General features: G+C 35.9%; 1 protein-coding gene across 1 annotated transcript in view; it reads left to right on the top strand.

Moving 5' to 3' along the window:
* The window catches only part of LOC145685963 (uncharacterized), a gene marked incomplete in the record, with an annotated part of 117056 nt that overhangs the window by 54198 nt on the left and 47768 nt on the right, over window positions 1–15090 (top strand). The window contains 1 exon segment of the mRNA XM_081758755.1: window positions 13410–13478. Coding sequence (XP_081614881.1) covers window positions 13410–13478 — 69 coding nt within the window.

The following is a 15090-nucleotide window of genomic DNA, read 5'->3' as shown; positions in this document are numbered from 1 at the left end:
GGCAAGTTCTAGTAGATGAGCGGTAAAATGTTCCGTTCTTCACCTTTTCGTTCTGAAAGTTATTTGAAAGAACTGGAAGTTAGGGAACTGGGGTGAAGCGAGAGATCGATGAAAATAACTTTCAGATATGATTTGTAAATTACGTTGAAAGAAATGGAAGATTCATATTGCGTTGCATGTAGATTGAAAATAAGATATATATATATTTCTCTTTGTTACTTGGAAAAAATTACATTTAGAAAATGCCTGCCATTAACAGCTCTACACAAATCGGCAGTGTTGAATAATTTCTTGAACTTTCAATCTGTATATTGGCAGGTTGGTGTTGAATATTATTCTTAAGCTGATCAAGAGCTTGTGTTTTATTCACATACATCCTTTTCTTTAAATAGCCCCACAAAAGGAAGTCAGTACCTGTTAAATCAAAAGGCCTAGTATGCCAATACACATCAGATAAATGGTATATTATTTGTCCTATAAAAGTACTTTCAGCATTTGTTTCGTTTCTTTGGCTGTATGCAGTGTTGTGCTGTCCTGTTGAAGCCACACATTCTGCAGTTCGTTTTCTTCAGTTTGTTACATTGCAAAATCAGGAATTATTTGATTAGATTTCACACGTCACAGAGATTGGTTGTTCATTTGCATGTTTAAAGAAATTAATTCCAACGATATTTTGGGCATTAAACTGCACAACGCCGTCAATAGTTAGATATATAATGATATCTAATGGTTCAGATGTGGACTTTCATTGCAAAGCCGAGTACAGGTTACTGATTTGTCCGCTGAGGTGAAAATTAACAATTTTACTCATGATTAGGTTTGCGGTAAAATGCACAATAGTATTACAGTACTCTACACACTGATTATGGACTCTGAGTAACAGCTTCCAGCTACTTGAATTTTGTAAGGAGATAAGTTTCTTTTGTTTCAAGATTTAGCCAAGAAATCGTTGGAAAATGTTTAGTTGTCGCCTTTGTCGTGTCATAGATATTTCTGGAGGTCTCCGAAACTATGCCTAATACAAATTGTGGTTTCTTTCGGTCCAAGCTGTTCGTTGCCTTTCAGAACGGGTAGCATTAGCTGTTGTCCCACACTGGGCAAAGCAGTTGGCTAAAGTATAAATTGTTTTCTTATCAGCCATAAGTTGATTACGACGTATTTTCCGTTATTTCCGTTGCGTTCGCACAATCCCCTTTTCTTTCCAATGTAGATTATTACAATTATGAATGTTGTGACATGTAGAGGTTTCATTCTAAATTTCTTGCTTCTCTAGTGTATCTTGCCATTAAAAAAAAAAAAAAAAATCCCAGTATCGCCCCAGTAAAGATGCTCCCCCATTAGTATAGGGAAATTACTCTTGTCTAACCCGATACAAGAATTGTGACTCCATTACGTAAATATTCGCTTGTACATCTAAATATATACTTCTTCGACTTACTATAGTGATTGTGGATAGAGGTGTTAACTCTAGGAATTCTAAGTTATTGGTATTTTAAATTTCATGTACTGGTTGGTAATTCTGATTGGCTGAAATCTTCCCAGACTCATTTAATAGATCAAACTTGTGTGGTTATCATAAGTAATATAAAGTTTGAACCATTAACCCAAGTGTGCTGAATCCTTTGACCATGATTGGAGCATCAGCAATACCTAGAAAATAAAATAAAGCAAAAGGTGAATTGATAGAAAAAGCACTCATATCTATGTGTAAGTTCCTGTTATTCTGTTGAATTGTTTAACTGGAATATGTACTACACGCTTATATTGAATATACAGGGTGCATCCATAAAGAAACCGAACTTTAAAAAAATGGCTAGCCCCTTTAAAAATATCAAACGTAGTGTGACAACACTAGAAAGAAGTTTACGATTAATGCCGGTTTAGCGTTGTCTCATGCAGTATGTATTTGGGTAAGCCTACGATACAAACTGTCGTACGAAGCGCGCGTCGTAATAGAATTATGTTCTAATATTAAGTTTTGTTATAAATTCGATAAAGCTTTTATCGAAAGGCGCGGATGATACGAACACTGTGTGGAGTTGCCGCATTATCAAGAACCCAGTTGCATTAATAATACAACCGATTCAAATATGAACGGGAAAATATTGAGAATAATCCAAGTTCAGAACTCCCTTGAATGTCAAGAAATGAAGAAAATATTGGGGAAACTTCGTGCCCTGGTGAAAGCTGATAGACGTGTAATCACGTAGCAACTGTCAATCGTGTTTCAAATAAACGAAAGGACCTGGAAATGAGGAATATGTGTGCTTGTTTTTGCAAAATTCTTCAAAATTTCGATAGAACAGCATATACACAATGGAAAAGGTAGCTGTGAGAATTTGGTACTGTACAGGACGACTTCTTAAAGTGCGTCGTAGCGCGAGATGAAACCTGGTGTTTACAGTATGACCCAGAAACATAAGGTCAGAGCATTGTCTGTACAGCTGTAGAGCAATATGTTGCGAAACATTCAGTGACAGTCCTAAATCACCCACAGTATTGTCCAGATTTATCGTATACTTGTTTTCGATTTTCCCAAGATGGCTATTGAAGAGTAGATGTCTGCAAATGTCGCAGGCATTAAATCAGATATTACGCTCATTTTACGAACACTCACCAATGACAAGTAGTAGTGTTTCGAAGACATGTGCAAACGTTGGACGAAGTGTATGGTTTCCTCTGGTGATTATTTTGAAGGACATAAATACATTTAAATGTAAATATTATAGGGAGCTAGCTTGTTTACTAGCGGGGGCTGAGGTAGAGGGGGAAAAAATTCAACATTTTTTCTGCCTGATTCTTGTGACACTCCCTTACCCTCCTATATGTCAGAGTTGCCAGGGTAGAAAACTGTCACGTGAATGTCATTCTGAAGAGTTAGTGTGAGTTAGTTATTTGTTGAGTGCTGTTGTGGTTGCGGTTTTGTTGCTTATTATTCATATGATAATGGCTTCACAGCATAAGAGAGGGCAAACTATACACAGCGAAGCTAGAGAAGTAATGTTAGACCGCTCTCCCACGTGGGTGGTTATAAAATATAGAAGGTGAGTAATATGCAAAATGTACTCAAATACGGTAACTGCTTATGCAGATTTACAAATAACAAGTTTTAAAAAATCTTTCGATAGGGATTGCATAATTTACATAAACTCTTTGAAGTAAGTGAGTATTAGGTGAATTTTTTGACAATGCACTGGCAACTCTGTCCAGGACCGTCGAGTGACCGTTTCTTGGTGACGGAGGTGTGGCACCTGTCAATCAAATCTGAATTCCTCAGCCTCGCATTAAAGCCAGCTCCCTATAATACTTTTGTCTTTAAAAAAAAAAAAAAAAAATTTTTTTTCGGGCATACCTCGCAGCATAAGACTGTTTTGCACGCAAGTACAGTAATATTATTAGTTGGATCATTTGGTCTTCAAAAGTCATGAAAACATGACAGATTCTTATAGATTAAGTCATATCAAGTATATCAATAAAATTGCAGTTCGAACGTACTGAGGATGCTTAATTTGTCAGATACAATATTTAACTATTTCCTTCGCCCAACTTCTCCAAAGAATACAGAAAAATCACGAACTGGTTATAAAAGCTATTGCACTGATGTTTTCTTCTTCAGGAGTATCCACAGCATCTGAGACTGTAAAGTCTTATCTGGGCATAAATATCAAAATATTAAAACCAGCACCAACGATCAAACTGGGGGGTACAAATACAGTATCTTCCCACTGATTGAGGAACACGATGGTTCTGCGTTCACCTCTAGTGCCTGGAGTTCCAGGTTCTATCACAGGCTGTGTGTGTTTGTGGTAGACAACATCATGTTCTTGGGGTTTTTCATTCCATCGTTTCTTACTACATTCTCATTATACGAATTATTTCACATCATTTACTTTCATTAATCATAGGACGTAAAACTAGACATTTCATTTCATTGCTCCCTCCCGCTGCTCATTGTCAAACTACCGCAGCATGTGCGAAATACAGTGGCTCCTAGCGCTAATGTAGTCACTAACGCTCTCGCCTTTGGTGCGAGCGGTCCAAGTTCGATTCCCGATGGTGGTGGGGACAATCGGTCGAAAAGTTGTAACAGCTTTTTCAGGTCAGCCATCTTGAGTAAGGTTTTACATTGGATTTTCTCTTTCATACCAGGACAATCCCGGGATGGTACTTGACATGTAGATCCACGACAGCTTCCTTCCTTCCCCATTCTTTTCTTCCTTTTTCCTTCTCCAGATAGTACTCGCCGAGGGAAGTCATCCCTCAAACGTGAAGGACTTAAGGCCATAGGTGCCGGTAATGCCTAGAAATACATAAATAAATAAATGCGGTAAAAAAGTACTTGGGAAGGAAAATAGAAATGAAAAACTTCCATAATATTGGATACCTACATTTATCATACGCGTAATGGTAACATTCGGGCAATTGCGTGTCGTTACACGAGGGATATAGCGAGTTTTACCACTAGTACAGTGAAAGTTTCCAGTAGGAAATCGTGATTGTCGCCGGATATGGTTACGATGAAAAGTTCGATTTTATAAGGTGGATAAAAATGTGAAGTGAATGCCACCTATTTCCAGGAATCCATCATGATCCCATCTATTGGAAATACGAAACCACCAAAAATCAGGTGTGGATTGACATGGACAAAGCATCTCTCCCATACTCTTCGGTTTTGTCATGACATGAAGCATGGAACGAGAATCTATGTTATTCACTTACAACATTCCTGTCAAAAACCCCTGACGCCAGAATTCCCCAATAGATTTCTGTTAAAACGATGTCTATAACCTCATTCTCGGTTGCCTATGCAAAACCTGCAGGATATAATGGGATCGAATTCATATGCCTGAGCCCCAACATGATTTGTTACAACGGTAATCTATAATGCTTTGTCCTAATAGAACACAGCCGTTGGTGGCGGGACGGCTTTTCATAGAGTAAGTACACTTTGAAAATTGACCAGATATAACCCAATCAACCTTCTGTATAATCATATGACATTTTTTGATGTACTAACATAGAACCACTTCCTTCCTTCAAAGTATTTGCAGTCATCCTGATACACCCTATATAACATTGTATGAGAGCTCCTTCGCGGTTAAGCGGTTAGCGTACGCACCATTAACGTGGGAGACCCGGGTTCGATTCCCGGCGGGAGCTCATGTCGTTCGGATTCCACGTTAATCAGTAGGTCTACGTTTCATATAGCTCGCTGCTCAACGGGACGTTAAATTCAAAATCAACTCAACCTAAACATTGCATGAATCTGTCAAATTAAAGTCATAGCTTGGTAAACATATTTTCGTGAACAACTTGGACATCTCGGAATTGTTTTCTTAAGGTTCAAACTAGGGATGGCCAATTCCAGAATTTTTACTTTCCGGAATCCGGAAAGTAAAATCGAAAAAATCCGATTTCGGAAAAAATCCGGATTTTTCCGAAATCCAGAATTTTTCCAATTCTGGAATTTTCCGAAATCCGGAAAGTGAAATTTCCGATTCCGGATAATAAATTCAAACCGTGTTTCACTTTGCATTGTTGTAGCATACAGTGTGGTGTATAGTAGTTGCGTAAGGTAAATCTGCTTATAGTTTTGGTAAAATTGTGTATTTAGTTTTTGATGTAGTTGCTTGAATTTTTTGGGAAGTTGATGGCTCTTATTATGCGTGAACTACGTATAATTTGTGTTCACATAGCACAATTGGCAATGTAGCAGTTTATATTAAAATTACTCTACGTATACCTTTATTTCTTTCTCGTTTATGTATGTTAATTAGTTAGAAACTTTATACATGTACTGTATATATATTTCGTTAGCAATAGTAGTACACTAGTATTTTTGTTTTCTTACAATCTGTTGTATGCTGTTATCAAAGAAAGTAATGAATTGAGAGAGAAACAAAAAGTGGGTAGTTTTTGCTCTTTGAAACTATGAAACCAGTATGTTTTAGTTTTATTAATTCCTGATGAGATGCTTAATACTTGGTAAATTACTTGATAAATATATTGGTTTCTGCTTGTGTGTGTTTAAAAAGTTGTTTAATCTTTTCTTTTCCTGCAGTATTTTTATATGTAACAATCCATTGTTATTTTTGTCGCCTGTAATCATGTTTGTGTTATATACAGCGTGTTAATGAACTATATGACGAATTTTAACAGGAAGTTCCTCACATCAAGATAAGAAAAAAATATAAACCTGTGGTGAAAAATACGTAGTCCAAAAGCATGGGGAAAAAATTAAAATACAACACGCATTATTTCAAACACGAGGAACCTTCCGTATCTTCGTAAAGAAAGTCTCACGTACGTCTTCTAAAAATGCATATTTTTGCAATATGCATCGGATGCGTAAAGAATTCCTAGACATGTTTCCAACAAAATTCCCAATTATGCAGGAACATGCATTCAGAATAGGCAAAAAAATAAGCCTTGACAACAGTAAGCACGGAATGCATCGTCAGAAAGTCGGAAGTGTTAGGAAGTTCCAGCTCTGCAGTTCTTAGTCTTATGAGTAGTGTTGTAAAATTTCCGGAAATTTTGAACGTGTTGATAAAAAACCGCTTTGTTTTCACTTCTTTCCGTAAAAATTGGGAAAATAAAAATCTTTATGTTAGGTTAATTTTACTAGGAATGGAACCGCACCTCTAAAGGGGAAAAGAATGAGCAATATGCATAATATTTTGTAGTCTATAAATTGTAGATTACCACATTAAACTGCTGTAGCCACAAGAAAGCAAAACATTCACATGGGAAGGAAATAGTCTTCTAAATGGGAAACATTTTTTGACAATTTTTCCTCTGGTATTTTTTTTTTTTTTTTTTTACAAAAATAAAATAAAATAAAAATAAACACATGTTTAAAGCAAGTCTTAAAAAAGTACACGTGTTTAAAACAAAATGTTTGAAACGTATATAAAATTTGTTTTAAACAAAACAACCCTGGTGAAAGATAAAGCAAACACATGTGCAGAGGAAAGATGGTAATCCTTTTTTATAGAATTCAATATCGAGCTTCAGTTTCAATATACCAGTTTGCAATTCCAGTGCAACTGGCTCTTTTATCTTTATTTCTTAATTCACTTTCTACATCTGTTAAAAAATTAAAAAGAAAACTTGTTTCCATCTTCAATGATAAGGAACTTGCTTGTGACAAAGACTAGTTTTCATGTCAAAACTATGATAAGTAATTAAATGGAACAGGTGTTCGCTACTGTCGAGAATTGAGCTCGTGTATTTAACAACAATCAAGTAATTAGTGCTGGGGTTTGTTTGACCATTTGCTGTAGCACTATCCATATGATCTTAAACTAATGCAACTTAAACATGATATATGATTTTAACAAAAGATTTATGATTTATGAATATGGTATTCAAATAGAACGTCAGCTTAATAAATTTTAACTACCATCATCATGAAGTCTGTTTCCAACAAGAAATATTTATTTTAAATAGTGTAGTTATGATAGATTTTGTCGCCCCCTGCAAATGCACGTGTTGCATATATGGTAGAGCCGGTCCTAATCATTAGAACGTAGCTTGTAAAGATAGTATGTTAATTTCTCTGCGCATACATCAGTTTCCAGTGCTAATGGTGCAATTGCCTGGGTCAGAAACTTTTTTTCTTTCTTTTCTTTTAACCCTTTGACTACCAACGGGACACGTGTCCCATGCGAATAATTCAAACATCATTCAAATTTGTTTTTTGAAAATTCTAAAAAAAAAAAAAAAAAATGCATAATGTTCTCCCATCGGGTGAGATGTGACCAGGAGACTGTGTTTAGTTTCCAAAACTGTGTACAGATGTCAGGAATATTCCAGATTAAAAAAGTCGTACATGTAAAAGAATATTCACATTTAAAAAACTGGTAGTCAAAGGGTTTTAATAATTAAGAAACTTTTTTTTTTTTTTTTTTTTTTTTTTTTTTTTGCCTAGAAGACTATACAATATAATTTTACCTGATTGAGGGACGTTGCGTGAAACTGAGGTAAATCATTTAGATATGTGTAATCTAGAAAATCAAATTCCTCGTCTTCTCCTGTAACTAGGGAAACAGATTTTTCCTTCACCTCAAATTCTCTGTGTCAGTATTTACCAAATCTAACTTCTGATTTTATTAACTGTTCTTGTTGGGGTAAAGTACTCGTATTGTTGGCATATATATATATCTTAATTTGTGTATTTGTCGTTCTTTCCGTCAAGAAATGTTGAATGAAAAGTCCGCGTCTCGGAAACTACCCAATCTACTATGTCTTGAGTATGCTGCCTTGCGTCATCTTGCTATAAAGTTAGTAATCATGACCTCTTAATAGGTGACGATAGGATTATCTGTAGTGGTGTTAATCTCACGGTTATGCTCTGTATAATAAAGGAAATGAATAATTAATGGAAGAAAATGATTATGCAATAAATGGTGGAATGAAAATGGGAAAATCTTAGGAGACACACATATGCAAACCACAAACACACACACGCCTTGTGATGGAGCCAAGAACCGTTCGTACCAGAGTTGAGCAATCTAGCGTTGAGCCAATGAGCTCCCATGTTGAGAAGAGCTTTATAATTGCCATTGTTATGTTAGCGCGGACTGGAATCTGAGTAGAGTTAAAAAGGTCAAACTAGGAACAGTTTACTATAAGTATTAGACATGACTTTTTTTAAGCGAAAATTGGGGTCGAATCTAGTTTCTGGTAGTACTGTTGCTTTCCTGTGATTGTAGTATAGTAAAATATGTTCATTCGGTATCCGCTAAATACTGCTGGATATCTGTAATATCAATAACTATAGTCCTGTGGTATTATCATTCCATACATTGTCACTTGTGCTAGTTGTACCCTAGATGACTGACTTACCGTAAGTTTCATTGTATGTTCCACGTGCGCGTTTGTCTTCGTACTTGACTATCTTAGTCTTGTTGGCAACATTATGGAACATCATCAATATTAATACAGAGTTACACAAAAGAGTCCGAAGTTTCGTTCACTCATTGTATTGCCCACATGAGAAGCATTGAATTATGGAACTAATTTGATGAAAGAATATACTCTTTCTTTCTTTTCATTAATACATTTCGATAATTTCACCTTTGCCGACCCTGCATACGTTTGTCCAAACGATATTTTATCTCCTGCTATGTTTATGCCAGCATATCTGGTGGGATTGATACGATTGTGTTCGTTATTCACTGTTTAAGGCAGCGGTCTTCAACTTTTTCGTGTGGCGGGCCATTTTCATATTCATAAAAGACTGCCGGGTCGCACGGTTCCGGTCAAGTCCAGAAGGTAATTGCAATTTATGCTGTTATTCAGTAATAAAAAAAATACTGTTTGTTTTTTCACATTAAACATAAATGCAAATTGACAAATAGAAAGTTCAGTTGCAAATCGTAAATTACTCGTAACTGTTGAAACGAACAGTGTAAAATTTTTCTAAATTATTAATTATTATAAATAATATATAAGAAACAAATATAGTTAAACTTTTTCTAACTAAAAATTATTTTTCCAAAAAGTTTTTTGTATTTTCAGTGAGAACATTGAGATTGATTTTTCTTTACTAACATATCAATTTTGTCATTTTTTTTTCTTTTTTTTTTTCAGACAACGTAATTGCAGATTGACAAGTTGAAAGCTCACACACAAATTGTACCGTATATTTCTTGCAACAACAGAAACTATATTAAATTCTAAATTATTAATTATTGTACATCTAACATAGGAAACAAGCATAATAAAACTTTTTCATGCCAAACTAAAAGTAATTTCTCCACTCACACACATATATACAAATTGTCATTTTTGCAGTCAGTGAGAACTCTGTGATTGCATGTTTTTCACTAGCATGTCAATATTCGTCTTGAAATTGGATGATGCTATTCTCAGACAGTTTTCAAGATATGATCAGTCATTCTATTGCGTAACTTTGATTTCACATTTTTCATTTTGGAAAAGAGCTGTTCACATGCATAAGTTGTGCCAAACAGAGAAGCAATAAAAAGGGCATGATTGTATAAAACTGGGAATTCATCGTCTTTCACATATTTGGAGTAAAACTCTATCAAGTCCACAGTGTTGAATTTTCCTTTGAGTTCAGTACTACACAGCATCTCAATTAGTTCCATTTGCATGTTGCCTGGGGCACTTTTGACATCTACAGTGAATGGGCTGGAGAATATCTAAAACATGTTGCTCTGTGACCGGAGATCTTGAAATCTTGTAGAGAATTCATGCCTTAGCGCTGACACAGCATCAGCATACTTCTCACTGTCTTGAACCTTCAGCTGCGACAGCGCTGGAAAGTGTGTGAGATCGCCATTTCTAAGCTGATTTTCCCACAGGCGTAGTTTGGATTCAAAAGCTTTCATATGGTCATAAAGATGAGTTACCAAGTTGTTCTTCCCTTGGAGTTTAGTGTTCAAATCGTTGAGGTGCGTTGTAATGTCCGTGAGGTAGGCTAAATCAGCCATCCAGACCGGATCATTGAACTGTTCACGTTCATTACCTTTACTAGCCATGAATTCACTTACCTCATCCTTAAGGTCCAAAACTCTTTTAAGCACTTTACCTGCACTGAGCCAACGAATTTCTGTAAAGTAGAGCACGTCACCGTATTCTGCATCCAAATCACTAAGGAAGGTTTGGAACTGTCTGTGATTCAGTTCTCGTGATCTTATAAAGTTCACAATTTTAATAACGTATTTCATAATTTCCTTGAAACCTACACTTTTGGCGCACAAATTTTCCTGGTGCAGAATGCAATGATAGGATACAATCTGTTTGTTTCCACGCGCACTTGCCTCATTACGTAATAATGTCACAAAACCTTCATTCTTGCCAATCATTGCAGGAGCCGCGTCAGTTATAACACCAGAGATATTTTTAAGGCTTAAGTTGTATCGCTTCATGGACAACAAGACGGCCTTAAAAATATCACTGCCTTTCGTGTTACCTTTTAAAAGAAAAAGAGCTACCAGCTCCTCACAAACGCTAAAGTTTTTTGTAGTACCTCTGACGAAGATAGCTAATTGCGCTGTATCAGATACATCACAACTTTCATCAACAGCCAGTGAGTAATAACCGAAGTGAAAAGCATGTTCTTTAAGTGTATTTTCGATATCCCCTGCCAGTTCTTCTACTCTTCTTCTCACCTTAACACCAGACAAACTCACTTTGGAAAACATTTTCTTTCTATCAGGACACAAAATTTCAGCTGCTGCTACCATGCAGTCTTTCACAAATTCCCCATCAGTAAAAGGTTTTGACCGTGTAGCAATTTCTTGGGCTATGATATAACTTACTTTTGCAATGGAATTATGTTCGGAATTACACCTTGTAAATGTGCTTTGCTGGTCTCGGAGTTTTTTCTTCAATTCTGCAACTTTATCCACACGAAATTGTCCTTGGAATTCTTCAAATTGGGAAGCGTGTTTTGTTTCGTAATGTCTCTTCAGATTGTATTCCTTCATAGAAGACAACGAGTCAGTACAAATTAAACACACTGGCTTGTCTTTCACACTCACAAAAAATACATGTTCGTCCATTTTTCTTGAAAAACTATGTTCGTCTGTAATCTTACGCTTTTTGCTAGAGCTACCCATTATTGTGTAACAGCACGGAAATAAAACAATCTCACACAAGCAAACAATACAAACAAGTGAACTAGGCAAGCAAATGAGCAGCAAATGATTTAATAGGGGAGGACCGCGAGGAGGGCGAGTCCAGTCACTTTGGCGGGGAAGGATCAATCGGCCTGATAGACTCCACATGTGCAGTGTTGCAGCCCCTGCGTGTTTCGAATTATTAAGGCCCGACAGCATATTTCCATTCTAAACATTGTTTGAAGTATAATTGTCTGGGGGAAAGGAGAGATCATTGGCTCGTTCCAGTCAATTCCTGACTACAGGTAGTTAAAGTTTTTTCTTCTGGTTTGGATACAGTTACTATTAATGAGGAAATGGAATTTACGGCCTTATACTTCTAAAAATGGAAACAATAAGAAAGGGGGAATGTAATTATGTGGCAGAATTGTCTGGAAAAAGTTGGCTCGGTCCTCCTTTGTATTTCAATTTAAAACATAAGGTGGTCGCTTTTTAGAAGTACAACGGTGTAAATCCAGTTTTCGCATCATAAGGAAATATATTTGAGGGAACAAGCCAAACTTGAACTATCTTGTTGTCAGGAATTGACTGGAACGAACCAAGGTTCTCATCTTCCTCCAGACAGTGTACCTCAAATAATGTACAGAATGGAAATTGGGCCCGGCGGGCCGCGGGTTAAAGACCCTTGATTTAAGGTGATATAAGTCTTGAGTTTTCTGAGCATACGCCAGATCCTTTACATGCTCCCAAAGAAAGAAGTCCGGAGACGTCAGTTCAGAGTCACGAGACGGCCCAGCAATTGGTCTTACTCTGTTGATCTATCTGCCAGGAAGCAGTCCATCCATAGCTTTCCTTTCAGGACACTTTTCTGTTTCTTTAAATTTGTTTCAGTCACTTACGAATATTGTTATCTCTTCACGGAGATCTTCTATACTCAGGGCGAAAGTTAACGTTGTACAGTATGCACTGATTTAGTTTCAATTAACAAAATAATGTACTGTGCTTTCTCGACTGGATTCGCCTGGCTGATGCCGTGGCGCAAAAAGTTTTAGTTAAAGTCAGATAAAGGTGAAACCTGATGACGCAACAACCTCACTTTTTCTGAGAATAAATTTCATGAGTTTTTTCACTATTTACAAAAAAAGAAAAATGCATTATTTTAACACACAAGACAAATGGCAAGCGTTTACAATATCGTAATCTATATATATAAAAATAAAAGTGACTGTGTTTGTGACTTAATAACTCTTGAACCACCAGACCGATCTTGATCAAATTTTCAACATAGGTGAGGTTCGAACCTGGAATGTTTTTTATCATTTCACTTTGGCGATGCAACTTAGGGGAAGGGGAGATATGTAAAAATGATAGAAAATGATCGATATTAATGTAGAATCCGTAGTTTTCGGAGTTGCTGAAATGAACAGTGTCACTTCCGATGCCTTTTAAATCAAAATTCAGTCCCGCAACTTGGGGGAGGGGAGGTATATAAAAATGATGGAAAATGGCCAGTATTAGTGTCGAATCCATAGTTCTTTGGGTCGCTAAGATGAACAGTGAAACTTCCGATGCGGTTTAAATCAAATTCAGCCACGCAACTTGGGGGAGGGGGAAAATATGAAAATAATCAAAAATGATTGATATTAGTGTTGAATTCGTAGTTTTCAGGGTCTCCAAATTCAGCCCCCATTAGTACTGTATGTCCAAACTGAAACGTATTCTCTCCGTGCGAAGAACAAGTATTCTGCTAGTTCTTTTATGAAGATCGTATATTATTATATTGAATGATGAAAAATTTTCCTTTTTTTTTTTCAGGAAAGAGGGGAAACTTGTGATTTGTTGCGGAGAACATTTGATGAGCCAGATGCTGTGTGTTGTAATCAGGTTTGTGTGTTTCAGTGTATCTAGAAAATCTTAATCTTTTCTGTCACTTCTTTCCGATTGTTGTTTGACACAAAACTAAGATGACAGAAGCAAATTTGGTTAAACTAATAGCGTTCTTCTACTATATATGGAAGTAGCATAAATGCCTAGTAAATTCGTAATTACATATGGGACATTCCATGTGAAATCAACCAATGAAATGGCAAAATCTGGCCTGACGAACTTAGATTTTTGTAAAAATTGGTGCACAGCTTTATTATAGTGGGAGATGAAAAAATCCCAAATATTACCTCTCTCCTCCTGAAAGTGTCTCCATACAGGGTATTCAAAAATGCCAAAGAGCCGGCATTTTTGCAGTTACAGTGATTATTAAAGATGGTTAATATGTGCACTAGAGACGTGGAACAGTTGTGATTGCTCTACATGTACTATATTGAAAAAACCTGTAAAATAAAAAATAACACTTCAAAAATTCAAATTAAGATTTGAATTTTGAATTTCGCATAGAAATGTCCCTCTGAATTTGTTCAAAATTGTCCAGATTGTAGTCTCATATGTGTACTAAAACACCACAAAGTTGCATTTTGGGCACTCAATGGGATCCGATTCAAAATTCAACATAAACCAAGATTGCACGATATTGACCATGTTTATATCTGGGTTCAAATCGATAACCATTTGCCTGGAGCTATTTACCTGCTGCATCAAAGGAATTTATATTCAATTTCATTTGTATCTTGATGTATTCATTGATGTATTGAATTTACACAATTATCCACCATTTAAGTTATTTAGAGAGGTGTTACGTTTCCAAACAGTACTTAATACAGGTCATTATTCTTGTTAGTCAGTATGGATGTTTCTAAATTTATGTTGGCTACATTGATACATGTTATTTTCATTCCTTTCTTTCAGGATTGCTATTACAGAACATATTATGAAAGGAAGGGATATATTTCTCTTCCCTTTCACAATATTTGTATCAAATATGTTATGAAATACAGTGACACTGCTCACAATCACTTCACACACTTTCAGCACAAACAATTAGTCAATAAATTCTTTTTCCTTTTTCAATTATCCACTTCCACATATCTGTGACAGCAATCCTGAAACAAAGGAATGAAAATAACATGTATCAATGTAGCCAATATAAATTTAGAAACATCCATACTTACTAACAAGAATAATTACCTCTATTGAGAATATTCGGAAACGTAATATCTGTCTAAATAACTTAAAAGGTGGATAATTGTGTAAATTCAAATGAATACATCAAGAAACAAATGAAATAGAGTATAAATTCCTTTAATGCAGCACGTAAATAGATCCAGGCAAATGGTTATCGATCTGAACCCAGATATTCACATGGTCAATGCTTGGTTTATGTTAAATTTTGAATCGGATCCCATTGAGTGCCCAAAATGCAACTTTGTGGTGTTTTAGTACACATATGAGACTACAATCTGAACAATTTTAAACAAATTCAGAGGAACATTTCTATGCAAAATTCAAAATTCAAATCTTAATTTGAATTTTTGAAGTGTTATTTTTTATTTTACAGGTTTGTACAACTTGTAGAGCAATCTTTAAGCTTTTCAATCGTAGAGTG

This window comes from Thermobia domestica, chromosome 5, assembly GCF_964235325.1.
Source record: "Thermobia domestica chromosome 5, izTheDome1.hap1.1, whole genome shotgun sequence".
NCBI classification, from domain to species: Eukaryota; Metazoa; Arthropoda; class Insecta; order Zygentoma; family Lepismatidae; genus Thermobia; species Thermobia domestica.
This window is presented reverse-complemented; position numbering and strand designations above follow the sequence as displayed.